Source organism: Narcine bancroftii, chromosome 3 (genome assembly GCF_036971445.1).
Source record: "Narcine bancroftii isolate sNarBan1 chromosome 3, sNarBan1.hap1, whole genome shotgun sequence".
Lineage (NCBI taxonomy): Eukaryota > Metazoa > Chordata > Chondrichthyes > Torpediniformes > Narcinidae > Narcine > Narcine bancroftii.
The window spans coordinates 307,141,331-307,158,184 of record NC_091471.1 but is presented as its reverse complement, the minus strand read 5'-3'; the positions used below and the strand labels follow the sequence as shown (position 1 = coordinate 307,158,184).

The 16,854-nt window shown below is 42.2% G+C and overlaps 1 protein-coding gene across 4 annotated transcripts in view; it reads left to right on the top strand.

Annotated features, from left to right (window-relative positions):
• The window catches only part of LOC138759042 (semaphorin-6B-like), a 480,615-nt gene that overhangs the window by 403,973 nt on the left and 59,788 nt on the right, over positions 1–16,854 (top strand). For all 4 annotated transcript variants that reach the window (XM_069928857.1, XM_069928854.1, XM_069928856.1 and 1 more), the window contains 2 exons: positions 297–385; positions 4,525–4,742. In XM_069928857.1, the coding sequence (XP_069784958.1) occupies positions 297–385; positions 4,525–4,742 (307 nt within the window). The remainder of the gene's footprint in view (positions 1–296; positions 386–4,524; positions 4,743–16,854) is intronic.

The window sequence follows — 16,854 nt, the reverse complement described above, 5'->3', positions numbered from 1 at the left end:
GCTTATTAAAAATGATATCATCTGTGATGTTTCATAATAATTAAATTGAAACTGATATATTAACGTAGCTCCTCTTCGCTGCACCTAATTATGTTTGTGCAATTTGTGATATGATTAAAATGGATTATAATGAAAAGTGATTCAATACATTTGCAATAAAATGTTCATTACATTGAAAGTTGTTAAACCAATTTACAAAAACATAATTTCTTTCTGTAATGGGTTAATTTGTGATTAGTATATTGTCTTTGATGTTGGTGAGAGTACAGCTTAGTTGTTTCTGATTTTCTCTTCAGAACCGTACTTTATCCATGCTGTGGAATATGGCCGTCATGTTTTCTTCTTTTTCCGGGAAATCGCGATGGAATTTAACTACCTGGAAAAGGTAATTGGGAAGTCTCGATAAGTCTGACTGCAGAATAACATGCAGGAGTTTTGTAAATAACTCATTTAAAGTGGAAGAAAAAAAATCGAGCAACATTTGTTTGCAATACACAAGAGTGCTGGAGAAACTCAGCAGGTCATGTAGCATCCACAGGATGTAAGAGGTGACCAATGTTTCATCAAGGTATGAGCAAAAGGCAGGCAGGTACCTGTGTTAAATGATTGGGGGGGGGGGGAGGAAGAGGAGACGAGGGAGGAAGGGGCATGGGATGGAGCACAGCTAACAAGTGAGAAGTCATTGCTGGATACAGGTGGGAGAGTAGATTTAGGAGAAGGGTGTAACAAAATGGAGGTCCATTTTAACACTGTCTGGTTGGAGAGTGCTCATGCTGAATACTGGTGATAATTTAGCGGTGGCCTTGGTTTGCATGAGGCCAAGAATATACATATGGGAATGGTGTATGTACATGGAAGTAAAATGGTTGGCTACCGGGAAGTAGTGCATGAGGCCAAGAATATACATATGGGAATGGTGTATGTACATGGAAGTAAAATGGTTGGCTACCGGGAAGTGCTTGCTATTGCAGCGGACTGTGTGGAAGTGCTCAACGAAATAATCTTCCAGTCTGCTGCCAATCTCACTGATGTAGAGTAGGGGACATTGAGAGTACTGAATGCAGAAAATGACCCCTGCAGATTCACAGGTAAACTGTTTGATGCATTGAATGGTGGTGGGGGAAGTTGTGGGTCCTCCTGAGTTTCTCCAGCACTTTTGTGTGTTCCACTCACACTGGTTCTGCAGACTTTCTGGTTTAGCAACAGGTTTACCTTTAGGACAATCTCCATCCTTTGCTTGACCGTCAATAATGAACCGTAACCTGGCTATAGAATGTATTGCAAAAGGAAACATGGGATGAGAAAGGCGTTTAGGAAGTTAAATGAAGTTCATACTTCATATCACATCAAACCAACATTTTTATGTTCTACTTAGTGACTTAAATCTCTTGAGGAGAGCCTTCAAGCATAGGAAATGCATTCAAGAATCCAATGCTCTGACTTCCTCCTTGTGGCTGTGCCCTGTGATCCGCTGGAATCTCTTCCCAAAGTGGTCACCTAACTTCCACAAGACCATAAGGTGTAGGAGCAGGATTAAGCCATTCGACCCATCGAACCTGATCTGCCATTCAAATCATGACTGATGTACTTTTCCTCTCAACCCTATTTTCCTCCCTTTAAAATGTAAATATTTCAAAATTAGACATACAGCATGGTAACAGGCCAATTCAGCCTACGAGTCCGTGCCGCCCAATTTATACACAATTAACCTACATCCCCCAGTATGTTTTGAACAGTGGGAGGAAACCAGAGCCACGGGGGGAAGCTCACGCAGGCAGAGGGTGAACGTACAAGCAGACAGCGCAGGATTCAAACCCCGGTCCCGATCACAGGCTATGCCGAGTGTGCCCCTTTCTCCATGTGACCGTTGATGCCCTTTTTAGTCAAGAACCTATCAACTTACATTTTAAATACAGTAAAACTGCATTATCAAGAATTCAAACCATTGACAGCCTCAAGCCAGCAGCAAGATATCATGGAAAATAAGTGAAAATTACGGAAGTTTAAAATCGGCGCACTTTGCCATTAATTCACCAATCACACTACACACAGTCTCAAGCAATTGGAAAATTCACTTATCCAGCATCTACCAATTCTCATTGGTGCCAGATACCAGGGGCTTTACTGTATATCCAATGAATGAATGGTCTCCACAGTCATTTGTGGCAATGAACTCCACAGATGCACCATCCTCTGGCTGAACTTTCAACCATAATGTCTAATCATTTGAGTCCTGTTCATTGACTAAATGTCCAGAAAGGCTCTGCATATACCAATCAATCTGAGAGGAGAAAAATAACATGAAACTCCAGTCTGAAATGAAGTTTAACTTTTTTTATGGCAGACTATCGAACATGGTTGTACACAAAGTTTAGCCAATTTACTTTTCAAATCCTTGTTTCAGTGATTTTTACCCCCTCTTTAATCTAACTCTACTAAGAATCATGATGTGTTTGTTGAGAAATGGATAACCCATGATGAAGAATGGTAAAGATAGGTGTTATTTTAGAAGATTAAATTTGAGGGTGAAGTTCTTGGTCCATGCCAGGGTAATTAAAAGTGTTGAGGAACAAAGTGATATTACGGTTCAGGTCCATTGATCCCTCAAGGTGGCCACACATGTTGATAGGGTGGTTAAGAAGGTGCCTAGTGTGCTTGCTGCCATTAATTGGAGGATTGAGTTCAAGTGTCATGAGGTAATGTTGCAGCTCTAAAAAAACTGTGGTCAAACTACACTTGGAGTATTCCAGTCTCTTCATTACAGCAAGGACGTAGATGCTTTAGAGGGAGTGCAGGAAAGATATACCAGGCTGCACTGCTGCCTGGATTAGAGAGCATGTCTTATGAAGCAAGGTTAATCAAGCTTTTCACTTTGGAACAACAAAGATTAGTTATTAGTGGTATATAAGGTTATGAGAGCAAGAGACAGGGTGGTCAGCAAGCATCTTTTTCCTGGGGCCACACAAGCAAATACCAAAGGATAGCAGTTTAAAGCAAGTGGAGAAAAGTTTAGGGGAGATGTCAGAGCTAAGTATTTTACACGGAGAGTAGTGGGTGTCGGGAATGCATTGCCAAGGGTGGTGGTGGAGGCTTGTACATTCGGGACATTTAAAAGAAACTTAAACAGGCACATGGATGCAAAATAAATAGAGGGTTGTTGGTGTGTTGGAGGGAAGGGTTAAGTTAATGTGGAGTAATGTGCTGTAATGCTTCATGTTCTATATTCTTAACATGCTGGAATGAGACAAGGAAATTTGTAACATTGTTTATTTCAGTTTCCAACTGTTAAGCTGAATGATCAATGAAGACGTATAATTCCCTCAACCGCTAGAAGCAATCTCTCCAATCTATACAGCAAACCAACAGTAATCTATCCATTGCTGAGACATCTTCGGCAAAACTGCTCTTGGTTTGATGGAGAAATGCTTGTTCTTTACGGTTCACCAAGCTGGAACAATGTGCTGCATCAAGTGACATTCGAACATGTTTAATTGCCTTTCTCGAAAGACAGGTCATTATGGAAGGCCAATTATGGAAGTTACTGAAGGACAACAGAAGAACAAGGGACTGTACCCTGAAAGGAAGTAAATTCTTCAAGGGCAAACAATGAGAATATGAAGAGACTCAGTGGGGCAGGCAGCATCCACAGAGAGGAAATGGGAAGTGGGTGTTTCAGGTTGGGATCCTTTTTAGAGACTAGGATGGGAAAGGGAGATATCACGCACACAAAGGGGGTAATGGGAAGGGTCAGGAGGGAACAATAGGATCCTGGACAAAGAATGTAGGAGAGGTGGAAAGACAGGAAGGGAAAGAGGCCACTAGGGTGGGGAGGAGAACTTGAGACAAAAGTGCATATGGGAGCAAATAAAAGACAGACAGAAAATGAATTCTTTCCTCAATAACATTCTGACCCAAAATGTTGATTGTCCATTTCTCTCTGTGGATGTTGCCTGACCTGCCGAGTCCCTCCAGCTGCTCAGTGTTCATTCAAGACTCCAAGACTTTGGAGTTTCTTGTGTTTCTCTCAATTCTTCAAGGGAACTCGTAACATTTTTTAATACAATTCAGACAGTTCGATAAGTTAATTCCACACGTGCTCACGTTAACACATGATCGCGTCAACTTTAACTATTGATGTGATCACATTAGCTACTAACAGTTGAATTGATTCAACTAGGCAAGAAAGGTATCAAGATATTTCCTAATGTTCTCATCTGAACTGGCTGTAGAGTGCACAATTGGCCTCATTCCCTGGGCTGATAGAAGACGTGTTTTGTATATTTAATCTCTTGCACCTGTTCCAAATTCATTATTCCCATATGGAAAGAGAAGACAACATCAAGATTACCCGTGAAGCCTTTGTTATTTAGGCACCCTTGGAGAACTATCTCCTTGATGAAATGTCACATCAAGTCAATCCCTACAGTTAGTCCAAGGGGAATAAATGCCTTCTAGAGAAAATTAGAATGGACACCCAGGCAGGTCATGGTACTTCCACCAATCTTTCCTCTCCCTCGCCTACAGGTGGTTCTCTCCAGAGTTGCTCGTGTCTGCAAAAATGATATGGGTGGCTCCCAGCGAGTGCTGGAGAAGCAGTGGACATCTTTCTTGAAAGCACGCTTGAACTGCTCGGTGCCAGGAGACTCACACTTCTACTTCAATGTCCTTCAGGCGGTTACTGATATCATCCGGATTAATGGGCACTCCATCGTACTCGCCATATTTTCCACTCCTTCCAACAGGTAATAAACTTTCCAATAATTAAGTGCTCTTTCCATCCATTAAGATTCTGAGGTTGCATGATTTATTGTCCACTCCACCTATATAAAGCACATTAATTTTACTGTGCAAAGCACTGATCGTCTGGAGCTGTCATTTTGGAGAGACATTATTGCTCTTGAAAAGATATAAAGAAGAACAAGCAAGATGATTGTCAGTATGAGGAGGGGAAAGTTGGAAGACGAACAAAATTAGGCTTTTTATTAAAAACGAGAATCTTCAGGGAGACTTATTTGGCATTTTCAAGATTTTGAAGGCAGCTGTCAGGGCTGATGCAGGCAAATGGTTCACATTGTGGCTCATACATCAGGGCCCACCTCCAACAGATGAGACAGAGTGAAAGAAGATTGAAGGTGGAAAAGATTTGTAGAACAATTTTCCAAGGAAGTCAAACATGATGCAGCTTAAAAGATTCTAAATTGCAAATATGTTTGTGTGATAGTCCAGATTCTATCACCAATGTGTATATGTTCATATGTATAGATGGTCGTGTAGGATGACTGTGATTGCCTGAGCATGTAGCCACACCTACTGACAAGTCTTAAAGGATTGCTCTTAGCCAGACCAGGTCATTCTGGACTGGTTGACCTACTTGTGATATGCTCCAGTCTTTTAGTTAATTAAATCCTTGGTTTGGATCAACAAGTCTTTGGTTCTTTCGACGCGCTCTACAGTTTAGTTTTAGATTGAGAAAAGATTGGTTATTATATAGTGATGAATCAAATTTGTTAGAGGGAGATTATCTGGAGAAAAGCTTGTTCCAACAACTGGTCTAACAAATGATGATATGATTCAAGATTCTTTTATTCTCATGTTATAAAACAGATGTCATATGCTACAAAATTGTACTTAGTCTTCCGTAAGGCAAAGATTCGCCATCAGCAGAAATTGCCAGCAGTTAGAGAAAGATACACAAAAGCAAGTCCCCTGTGAGAGTCCATGGATTTACCTTCAGTGCTGCCGTAGTCTTTGCAGCTACACAGACGCCAGTCCAAACTATCGGCAATCTGAGCTCCAGATTCAAACCTCAGACATAATCAGGTAGCCCTCAATGCCCAAGGCACTTTGGGAGCCCCTCCCACCAAAAGCATCCTCTCACATCCCAGTTCTGATACCTGGTATCTCTTCAGCCAGTTTCAAGTCAGTATCCAGCAGTCCGCAACCTGGTGCAAGTCCTTTGACTGCAGTCGCCTGCAGCCTGTGAGGGTTCCTCACCTGGAGTCGCCGACAGCTCACCACCTATGTGTTCTTCATCCACAGAGCCCCTCACTGGTCACCATTCTATAGCGCCAGAACCTCTGCTTCTCCTTCTCAGTCAAGGAGCAGTCTCTCTGGTGCCTTGTGCCAGTCTTCTGCTTCCCTGGAGTCTGCAACCCCTCGTGGCCACTCCCAGCACAGGCAGCGTCTTCTTGGACCCAGAACCCGTGGTCACAAGATTTTAAAATAAAGCACTGTTGGCTTCTTTAAGAGGCTTGTACACCGCTGATGGCAGTAGGAACTGGACAGTTGGACCTCACGAGGATCGCCCATTCTCCCAGATCCCACGAGCTGTTGTAACATCTCTATCAGTACCACCATTTTTTCATATGAACACTGATAAATGTAACACGCCCTTCCAACCCTCAAACCTGTGCCACCCAAATAAACCAATTAACCTACAATCCCATAGGAGGGTGGGAGGAATCCGGAGCACCTGGAGGAAACCCACACAGAGACAAAGAGAATGTACAAATTCCTTGCAGACAACGCCAGATACGAACAATGTAATAGCATTGCGCTAACAAATACACTAACCCTGCCACAAAATCGTGTATTTAATCGGTGTCTATTTTGAGAACAGATCATGTCTCAGTTCTAAGAAAGTTGTAGAGTTGTAAGCCTATTTTGGGCTTAACCAAAAGTGGAAAATGAATACTTTGGAGGATGGCACTGTGATCAAAGTCACTCTTGCATGGCAGTATATGGTCTGGGGCAGTTTTAACTAGTAGGTCTCACCTGTTCCACTAAAGTAGGTGGGATGTGAAAACCAGCTGGAGGGGTGGTGGTTGAAGGATTTCAGGACACTGGACCGAAACAAAGCTCCAGTCATTGTCACTGACCTGTCCAAGTGATGGATTTGAAAGGGAATTATGAGCGATGTGGGGGCCCTGTTGCAGGAAAGACTTGGAGTTTTCTGTTGTGCCTAGAAGAGCGCATCTTGCCCTCTCCTAAGTGCACTTCCTGTGTTCTCTCCCAAGTGTCCTCCCTCAGGCTGGAGTTAGATTTGCAAAGTACTCCAGTAACACATCAGGATGTGATCTCTATCACTGGAGGATTCTGCCACTGTCTTTCCACCTGCTTGGAAGAACAAGTTGGTGTCCATGCCAACTAGGCAAAGAAAAATATTACTGATGCATTAAACAAGTGATAGATAAAGGTTGACCGAGCTAGGGCTTTTCTCTTTGGAGTGATGAAGGATGAGATCTGACTTAATAGATTATGAGGAGCTTTCAGGCCATGATTGGATATACTGAAGCCATGCATAGTACAAAGTAAAATGCCTCCGCTCTAACAGGTCAGTCATCCCAGAAACCAATGCTACTTCCGACACCACCCAATCTATTTGCTTCCTGTCTCAAATTACTAAATTCAAAATGTACTTGTTCTGAATGTCTGTAACTGACCTAGTCTCACAGTGCACTAACAGGAATTGAATATGATTTGCAACATGAGTGTTGAAATCATTGCACCCCCCCCCCCCCCCCCACCACCATTTCACCTGCCTCATTTTATTTGTTAAAAACATCTGGGGAAGCATAGCATCTTGATGGGGGGTGGGGGGGAAGCAAGTGATAGAGCCCATTTCCACAGATGACAGACACAAATAGAATCTGTTGCATTAGCTCCTCAATCCATCTGTGCCCTGATTAAGCTGCCATTGTGGACCCATGGCATTAGTTTTTTTCCAATCAAACATTTATTTTTCCTGCAAGAATATAACATTTCTGGGCCAAGTTAATGAAACTCCACAATCAATATGTTCCACATTCCAAACGAGGTGAGCTGATTTCAAGAAATAGTGACTGAACAATGATTGCCAAGGTTTGCAAATTGTTCATCAGCTTTTCATAAGGCAGAGCAAGTCTTTACTTGCAGAGTTGAAGCCATTTTGAAAATCGATGTGAAAGTAGCAATAAACAGTGTGTTTTAATCAAGAATGAATGCAAGGTTAGCTGGTCTTTGATTTTGCTGGTAGCTCATTATAATCTTGCCGTCTGTCAGAATTCAAAGACCTGGACATTCTTGGCTTCATAGCATGGACAAAAGGCTCCCAAGAGTCATGCTGCAATCACCATAATTCTTAGATCATTAATATTTTGGTACATATAATTCAATATTAATCTGCAAGTAATGTAGAAGTGTGATGGGGTGGCATCGTTTCACAAGAGGGCATTTGAAGAACACTGCAGACCAGAAAGGTACGTGGAGAATGAACTGCAATGCAGATAATTGTAAAATGATGCATTTGGTAAGAAAAAGAAAAGATCAGTCAAATTTTAGAAAAGAAATAACCAGATTTGAGGGAGAGAGCAAGAGAATCAGGGATGCGCATGAGGAACAAAACCTATGGCACTACAAATTGTTTCACGATTCATTTTCAAGTTGTAGACATGACAGATCAGACTAACTAAGCGGCAAGAAAGTAGCGCTGAGTATTATTTGATGTCACACTCCTTCAAAAGATATTGTAACATCAAAGTCACCTCCTAAATTCAGCTTGATGTTAAAATATGCTCCATGGGTGGAAATGAAGTCTGCAGCGAGTGGTCCTGCTGGAACCCAAACTGAGCTTTCGCGAACAGGTGAACGAAGGCCGCTTGACAGCATTGTCAGCTGTCATTATTGTCGCCGTACTAGAACAGCTTGCCGGAGGGTATCTAGTTCCAGAGAACAAATTTGCAGCACCATTCCCAAACTTTTTCTTAGATTGCTGCCTGCAGCATTCTTGAATGGGGGGGGGCAAATAAAATTGGCTTCAGTTCACAGAGACCACAGAGGTGTCATCACTCAGCAATCTAAGACGAGTGGTTCTCAAACTTTTTTTTTCCCACTCACATACCACTTTAAGTAATTCCTTAAGGTGGCGTAGGATTCCATAAGTGCTCTGTGGTTAGTAAGGGATTGTTTAAGCTGGTACATGAGTGGGAAAAAAGGTTGAGAACCACCATAGTGCACGACAGCCAAGCTGTCTAGGTATCAGTCATCATTCAATCAAACATTGCTGTTTGTTCCAAATTCCAGATAATTTAATTTTATAAATTCAGTTTGCCAACTGCCATATAAACATTTGACTTGTGTCCCTGAATCAAAATACTTGTTCAAGGAGTATAGAATTCAATATATGTTAAATTAATATCAGACCCTAATCTGCCGACCCTATAATGCACGTCTTCTCCACTCTGCAAGTAATACTGAAGCAAATGCCAATGGAAGTGATGGGAATGGTATTGAAAATAATATCAGGATCTACCCCCCGCCCCCCAGCTCCAGACCTCATCACAGCTTCAGGCTGAATTTTAACAAAAGAGGATCTATAGGAGCTCTATTGGAAGTGTCCTGGCCGGCTGCATCACAGTGTGGTACGGTTGCTGCAGAGAAATGGATTGGTAGCCAATCCACAGGACCAGAAGGGCGGCTGAGAGGATCCCTAGAGTCTCAGCGTGACAGTACTCAAAGTTCTGCTACTGACCCAGGGCAGACAGTGGTATCTCCATTAGGATGCAGTTACAGAGAGGGGTGTTAGGTCCTAGCTTCTCCACCAGCCTCTGGGGAATTATCTTATTAAAAACCAAGCTGAAGTCAATGAACAGCAGCCTGGCACATGAGGTGTTGTTCTCCCGGTGGGCCAGGGTGGAATGAAGCAGCAAGGCTATAGCATCAGTGAAGCCACAAGGCTATATCATCATATGGGATCATTCCCATCATCGTTGGGATCGATGATGAGAAAGAAAGGCTGGAAAGACATGTGAACACTTCTTGGAGACCACAACAGACTAGTGAGGTTTAATAAGCTGTTCCTGTACTTATTCTTTTTTTTTAAATTTTTAATTTTCACACTATAAACCACATTGATCAAGATACATACATTTTCCTTTTCAAATATATACAGTGTCGTTTTCTCCCCCTTCCCATCCCACCCTCCCTACCTCCCCTCCCATTCATTTAAAGTTCAGAATCTAAGTCAAACAATGTTGTCACTCAATAAAAGTAATTCCACTGAGTCAATTCTTTTCATCCTCTTCTCCTTCTGTCATTTTAGGTGGTAGATGTCCCTGGTAGGTTTTCTCTATTATGTTTCATGTATGGCTCCCATATTTGTTCAAATATTGTAATATTATTTCTTAAATTATATGTTATTTTTTCTAATGGAATACATTTATTCATTTCTATATACCATTGTTGTATTCTCAAGTTATCTTCTAATTTCCAGGCTGACATAATACATTTTTTTGCTACAGCTTATTCTATGCATTCTACGTATCTTGTACTAAATGTCAATACAGGATATAAAAAGAGAACTTGCTGTTTGCGAGTTTCCAATCTCTCAATCTGCCTCAACCTTCATGATGTTTTCCTTTTCATATGGGATAGTGAGTGTAAGTAAATATTGATGTCAATTCTGTTGGACAGCGACTTCCCTTTTTCTCACAAAATTCTCATCTTAATTTGAAATGTGTCAACAGAAATGTTTACAAGAAAGTCAGGCAGCATTTTTGTCCAAAGACAAAAGGAGATGTTTTTCTCAGGTCTTAAAGGTTGACATTGTTCCCCTTTCCCCAGATGGGGCCTCATCTACAGTGATTTGAACATTGTGTTCTTTTTATTTCAGGTTGACAGCATTTGCAGATTTTTTTTTCTTTTCTCTTTCACTGAACAAACTAAAAAAAGTTCGTCATTGAAAGCAAGGTTTGGTCAACTTCCGGAGAAGTATTTGAATTTGAATTCTCACTGAATGCCCTGAATCACTTTACTGAAAAACTCAGAGATTTGCCTTTTCTCTGCTGCTCTCATTCCACCATCAATTCCATATTACGACAAAATGCTCAAACTTAATTTTCCTGAATTTTTTCATCTTCAGTTAAAATCATGTCTTCAGATATTTAACTAGAGCCGTCAGGGCTTGAATTAAGTAGATTTCTTAACTATTTGTTCATATAATTATTATTAAACTGTCCTTATGATTTATTTAGAGATGATTTAGTTTATCATAAGGTTGTCACTTTTTTAACTATGCACACAATCAAAAACTGTCTATCTCTCTCCCTCTCTCTCTGTCTGTCTTAATCTCTCTCTCTCTCTCTCTCTCTCTCTCTCTCTCGCTCTCTTTCTCTCTCTGCTAATGTCACGCCACTATTCAAAACAGGATGTAGGCAAAAGGTAGGGAACTATGGGCCAGTTACTTTAACATCTGTGGTTGGGAAATCCTTGAATCTATCATTGAAGAAGAAATAGCAAGGCATCTGCCTGCATTTCCTAGTCAAGTACCTATCCAAACACTGTTAAATTGAAATTGTGTCTACCTCCACCACATCCTGTGGCAGTTTGATCCATATAACCTCCACCCTCTGTCCAAAAAACCAACACTGCAGATCTTTAAACTTCTCTCTGGTTTTAGACCCCCCTCCCCTCAAAATAGGACTGTGACTGCCTCTGTCCCTCACAATTTTATAAATCTTTTATCAGGCCACTCAGCTTCTTGAGTTCTGATGAGAATAAGTCCAGTCTATCCAATCTCTCGTTGAAACTGCACGTGAACCTTTTCTGTACTCTCTGCCATAGACTTCCAGTGATTTGGCGACCAAAAGTGTGCACAACACTATGTGTGGTCTGACCAATATTTTGAGCAGCCACATCATGGCATCCCAACTCCTCAGCCTATGAAGGCAAATATGCCAAATACCTTCTTCACCAACCTGTCCAACTCTGTGCCCATTCTCAGCAGCTTTCCATTTAAAAACAATGGGAAACTTAGTAAATAGCTAAAACCGTTAAATTTTTAAAAATCTTTAAAAGCATTGGAGATGTTTGAAACGTACCAGGAGGGTTTCAGGTTAATTGGATATAATTGGGTGCCTTGGCCTGTTACCGTGCTGCATGTCTAAATTTAAAAAAATTTAAATGGCTCCAAATAAATCAAAAACACTAATAAAGAAGAAAGAGCACGTCAGATTGAGCATGTCTTCCTGTCCTGCATTCATTTGTCAATGTTCCCTCATTGACCAGTTCATCCTGTTACCAGCAGATCTCCATGGTCACCCCAATTTTAACTTATCAGAGACATCCCTCCCTTCTTTTGACTCCTTCCGACTTCTACAGAGCAGTCACTTACCTGAAATGTTGACTCTTTTTCTCTTCCCACAGACATTAATTACAGCCTTTGCAGTTTTTTTTTCCCCCAGTTTAAAAAGCCAGATTCTTTTTCTCAGGGCACATCAAAAATTTGTATGAGCCCATTGCCAAATTCCTAACTTCATTGAACAGAGTCCCATTGTTACGATTTACACTGTTACACTAATTAAACAATTTCCATTCTGCGTTTAATGACCATTGCGTCAACCCCATTATTTAGATGGCAGATAAAGTCTAAAATTCAGCCTTACTCGATAAAAGAGTCAAAATAAATATTGTATAATATTCTAAAACATTTTGTATCACACCCACTGTTCTGTCATTGTGGGGGCTAAGCACAGATTGAGGAATAACATGCAGAGTTGGTGACCTGAATAATCTTACCTGCTCATTTCAACCTGATGACAAAGTAGGATGAGGAAAACCCTCCAAATCCCAGGAACAGGTCAATTTGACTTGGCACAATGAAAAGCTGCAGAGGAAGAGACCAGCTCATTAAATAAATGAGATCTAACCGTGGCTTATGAAAAGAATGGGATCAGTAAAATCTACAGATGCTGGGGTCTAGTGCAGTGCACAGTAGCACTGGAGAATTTCAGCTGGTCACACAGCATCGATGGGCAGTCGGTTTCGAGCCTGAGTGCAGAAAATCAGGTCGATGTCTTGATTGAAAAGGGGGAGGGGAGGGATACAGGCTAACAGGTCAGAGGTGGATCCAGGTGGGAAGTAATGGATGAAGGGGGCAGAGGGCCCCTCATCGAAGGGAGTTCTGTGAGAGTCTTTCTCACTGCTCGCTCTCTATTATCACCACTGCTCTCAAGGCCGTGGTATCTTTCGTTTTTCTTTTTAAAATATTTTTATTACATTTAATTTAAAAAATACACATACATAAATCCAATACACAAATTGGAATATAAGAAAAGACAGATAATTTGTACATTTCAAATAAAATCATACATAAGTACAAATTGTGTGGACCCTTCCCAATCAAACCCATTATATCAAATGGCCCGTAGTATCGATTGAATTTTGCTTACCATCGATGCTGTGTGTCCTGTTGACTTTCTTAGGGACTTTTGTGTGTTTACGGAAAGAAGCTGGGTGATGACTACAAATCAGCAATCTCTTTTGGAAGTGCCAGTTTGTGTAAATGATTCTAGGCTCAATATAATCAGTGCAGTTTTTCTTTCTCTTCGGTTCAACGTGCAGAGTAGCAATTATGATTAGGTTCCTTGGGTTAAACAGATAAACAGGATTCTTCTTTCTTGACTTTCTTTTTGGTTAAAGTTTTTCAAAATGTTGAAAGGAAGACTCCTTTCAATTTTACAGTTCATACAGAATCTGTAGACTTTTGAAACGCTGAGGCAAAGAACAGAAACCAACATACTAACCCCCCTACTGTTTGTCAAGGCACCTTGGGATGACTTTATTGCCATATTTCTTTTATAGTAACAATCTAGAGTAAAACCCCTTGTATCTGGCACCTATGGGAATTGGTCTCTTTCTTCTTTGGCTTGGCTTCGCGGACGAAGATTTATGGAGGGGTAATGTCCACGTCAGCTGCAGGCTCATTTGTGGCTGACAAGCCCAATGCGGGACAGGCAGACACGGTTGCAGCGGTTGCAGGGGAAAATTGGTGGGTTGGGGTTGGGTGTTGGGTTTTTCCTCCTTTGTCTTTTGTCAATGAGGTGGGCTCTGCGGTCTTCTTCAAAGCAGGTTGCTGCCCGCCGAACTGTGAGGCGCCAAGATGCACGGTTTGAGGCGATATCAGCCCACTGGCGGTGGTCAATGTGGCAGGCACCAAGAGATTTCTTTAGGCAGTCCTTGTACCTCTTCTTTGGTGCACCTCTGTCACGGTGGCCAGTGGAGAGCTCGCCATATAACACGATCTTGGGAAGGCGATGGTCCTCCATTCTGGAGACGTGACCTACGCAGCGCAGTTGGATCTTCAGCAGCGTGGATTAGATGCTATCGGCCTCTGCCATCTCGAGTACTTTTATGTTAGGGATGAAGTCACTCCAATGAATGTTGAGGATGGAGCGGAGACAACGCTGGTGGAAGCGTTCTAGGAGCCATAGGTGATGCCGGTAGAGGACCCATGATTCGGAGCCGAACAGGATGTGGGTATGACAACGGCTCTGTATACGCTAATCTTTGTGAGGTTTTTCAGTGGGTTGTTTTTCCAGACTCTTTTGTGTAGTCTTCTAAAGGCGCTATTTGCCTTGGCGAGTCTGTTGTCTATCTCGTTGTCGATCCTTGCATCCGATGAAATGGTGCAACCGAGATAGGTAAACTGGTTGACCGTTTTGAGTTTTGTGTGCCCGATGGAGATGTGGGGTGTCTGGTAGTCATTGGCGACTTCAGGGGTTTTAACAAGGCTCTAAAGGCTGTGTACGGCCCCTCACCCCAAGTCCAAAGCCCGCTGCGCAGCTCAGATGGCAAAGTCCTCCTCAGCGACAAGATCTCCATCCTCAACCGATGGTCAGAACACTTCCAATCTCTTTTCAGTGCCAACCGCTCAGTCCAAGAATCCGCCCTGCTCCAGCTCCCTCAACAGCCCCTACGGCTAGAGCTGGATGAGGTCCTCACCCGGGAAGAGACATATAAGGCAATTGAACAACTGAAAAGCAGCAGGTATGGATGGAATCCCCCCAGAGGTCTGGAAGGCTGGCGGCAAAACTCTGCATGCCAAACTGCATGAGTATTTCAAGCTCTGCTGGGACCAAGGAAAGCTGCCTCAGGACCTTCATGATGCCATCATCATCACCCTGTACAAAAACAAAGGCGAGAAATCAGACTGCTCAAACTACAGGGGAATCACGCTGCTCTCCATTGCAGGCAAAATCTTCACTAGGATTCTCCTAAATAGAATAATACCTAGTGTCGCCAAGAATGTTCTCCCAGAATCACAGTGCGGCTTTCGCGCAAACAGAGGAACTACTGTCATGGTCTTTGCCCTCAGACAGCTCCAAGAAAAGTGCAGAGAACAAAACAAAGGACTCTACATCACCTTTGTTGACCTCACCAAAGCCTTCAACACCGTGAGCAGGAAAGGGCTTTGGCAAATACTAGAGCGCCTCGGATGCCCCCCAAAGTTCCTCAACATGGTTCTCCAACTGCACGAAAACCAACAAGGTCGGGTCAGATACAGCAATGAGCTCTCTGAACCCTTCTCCATTAACAATGGCGTGAAGCAAGGCTGCGTTCTCGCACCAACCCTCTTTTCAATCTTCTTCAGCATGGTGCTGAACCAAGCCATGAAAGACGTCAACAATGAAGACGCTGTTTACATCCGGTACCGCAAGTATGGCAGTCTCTTCAATCTGAGGCGCCTGCAAGCTCACACCAAGACACGAGAGCAACTTGTCCGTGAACTACTCTTTGCAGATGATGCCGCTTTAGTTGCCCATTCAGAGCCAGCTCTTCAGCGCTTGAAGTCCTGTTTTGCGGAAACTGCCAAAATGTTTGGCCTGGAAGTCAGCCTGAAGAAAACTGAGGTCCTCCATCAGCCAGCTCCCCATCATGGGAATTGGTAGTATATACTGATAAGTATATTTTCCAGTTGTTTGAGACTTACTCTTACAATGTCTAACTAATACACTTGCATTAAGAATAAACAGTTTAAAAGGCAAAAGACAAAAATACTACACTCTACTTACACTGAGCAAACTTCATTTGCATGAATAAATAAAGAATGAAGCATTTTACTTTATTTTCAGTTACATTCTTTCTAAACATTTAACCATTACTGCATCTGCAGGTTCCTCCCCTTCCACAGAGCCACCAGATAGATGAGCAATTAACACCCCCTCCCTGAGTTTACAGATTAATCCTCTGACTGAGGTGACTCTTACAAAGCAGGGATAAGAAGACACTTTAAGAGAGTCACCCCAATGGCAACCAGCATCAAACAGCTCTTTATCCTGCTAACACTATTGTTGTTTCACACAACTTTATTGAAACAGGTGCTATGAGCAAAGCATGACCAAGGCACTCCGCTGGCTGAATATTTGCTTCACCAAAGATTTGTGTTTCTTCAGAGAACATTTACTTTTACAATTTTAAACTTACATTTTTTATCTATATTTTTTTTTGCCAGTTGCTTGAATTCTGGATTCCATGGGTTTTACTGTATCTCTAAATTCATTTGTCGTGTTTGTGGGGGTTGTGACATCATCAGCCAAGGCCAGCCCAGCCACATGCCATATGGCACCCACCAATGTGGTGAACGTGCCAAAGGAATTAACGGAGGGTTGGATCACCAAACTCCATCAGGGTTGTGTACAGAGGGTCACAGACTTTAAGAATCTCAGGAAATGTGGGTCAAAAGTTCGAGCCTTTAAAACCTACAAAAAGCTACAACCACTATTATCCAAGTTGGCTGTACTCACGAGGTATCTCCATGGCTGAGAATGCTTCCATGGCTCCAGGTACCTCCTTGCGATTGAATTCTTAGCATGAGAATCTGAATGCATACAGGCTGAAGCTCCCGTATCATGTTGTCAAGGAGAACATTTCTGATTTACCTTTTCTTCCTCTCCGATTTCATCCCTAATAGTTTTCTCCCAGTGGATTTTAGTTTTTCATTCAAGTTTCTCAATTTAAAACTGATGCAATGCCTCACTCGGAATTTAAAATCCAAATCCACTCTTTAGTCATTCAAATAAGAGTCATTACTGTCTAGTA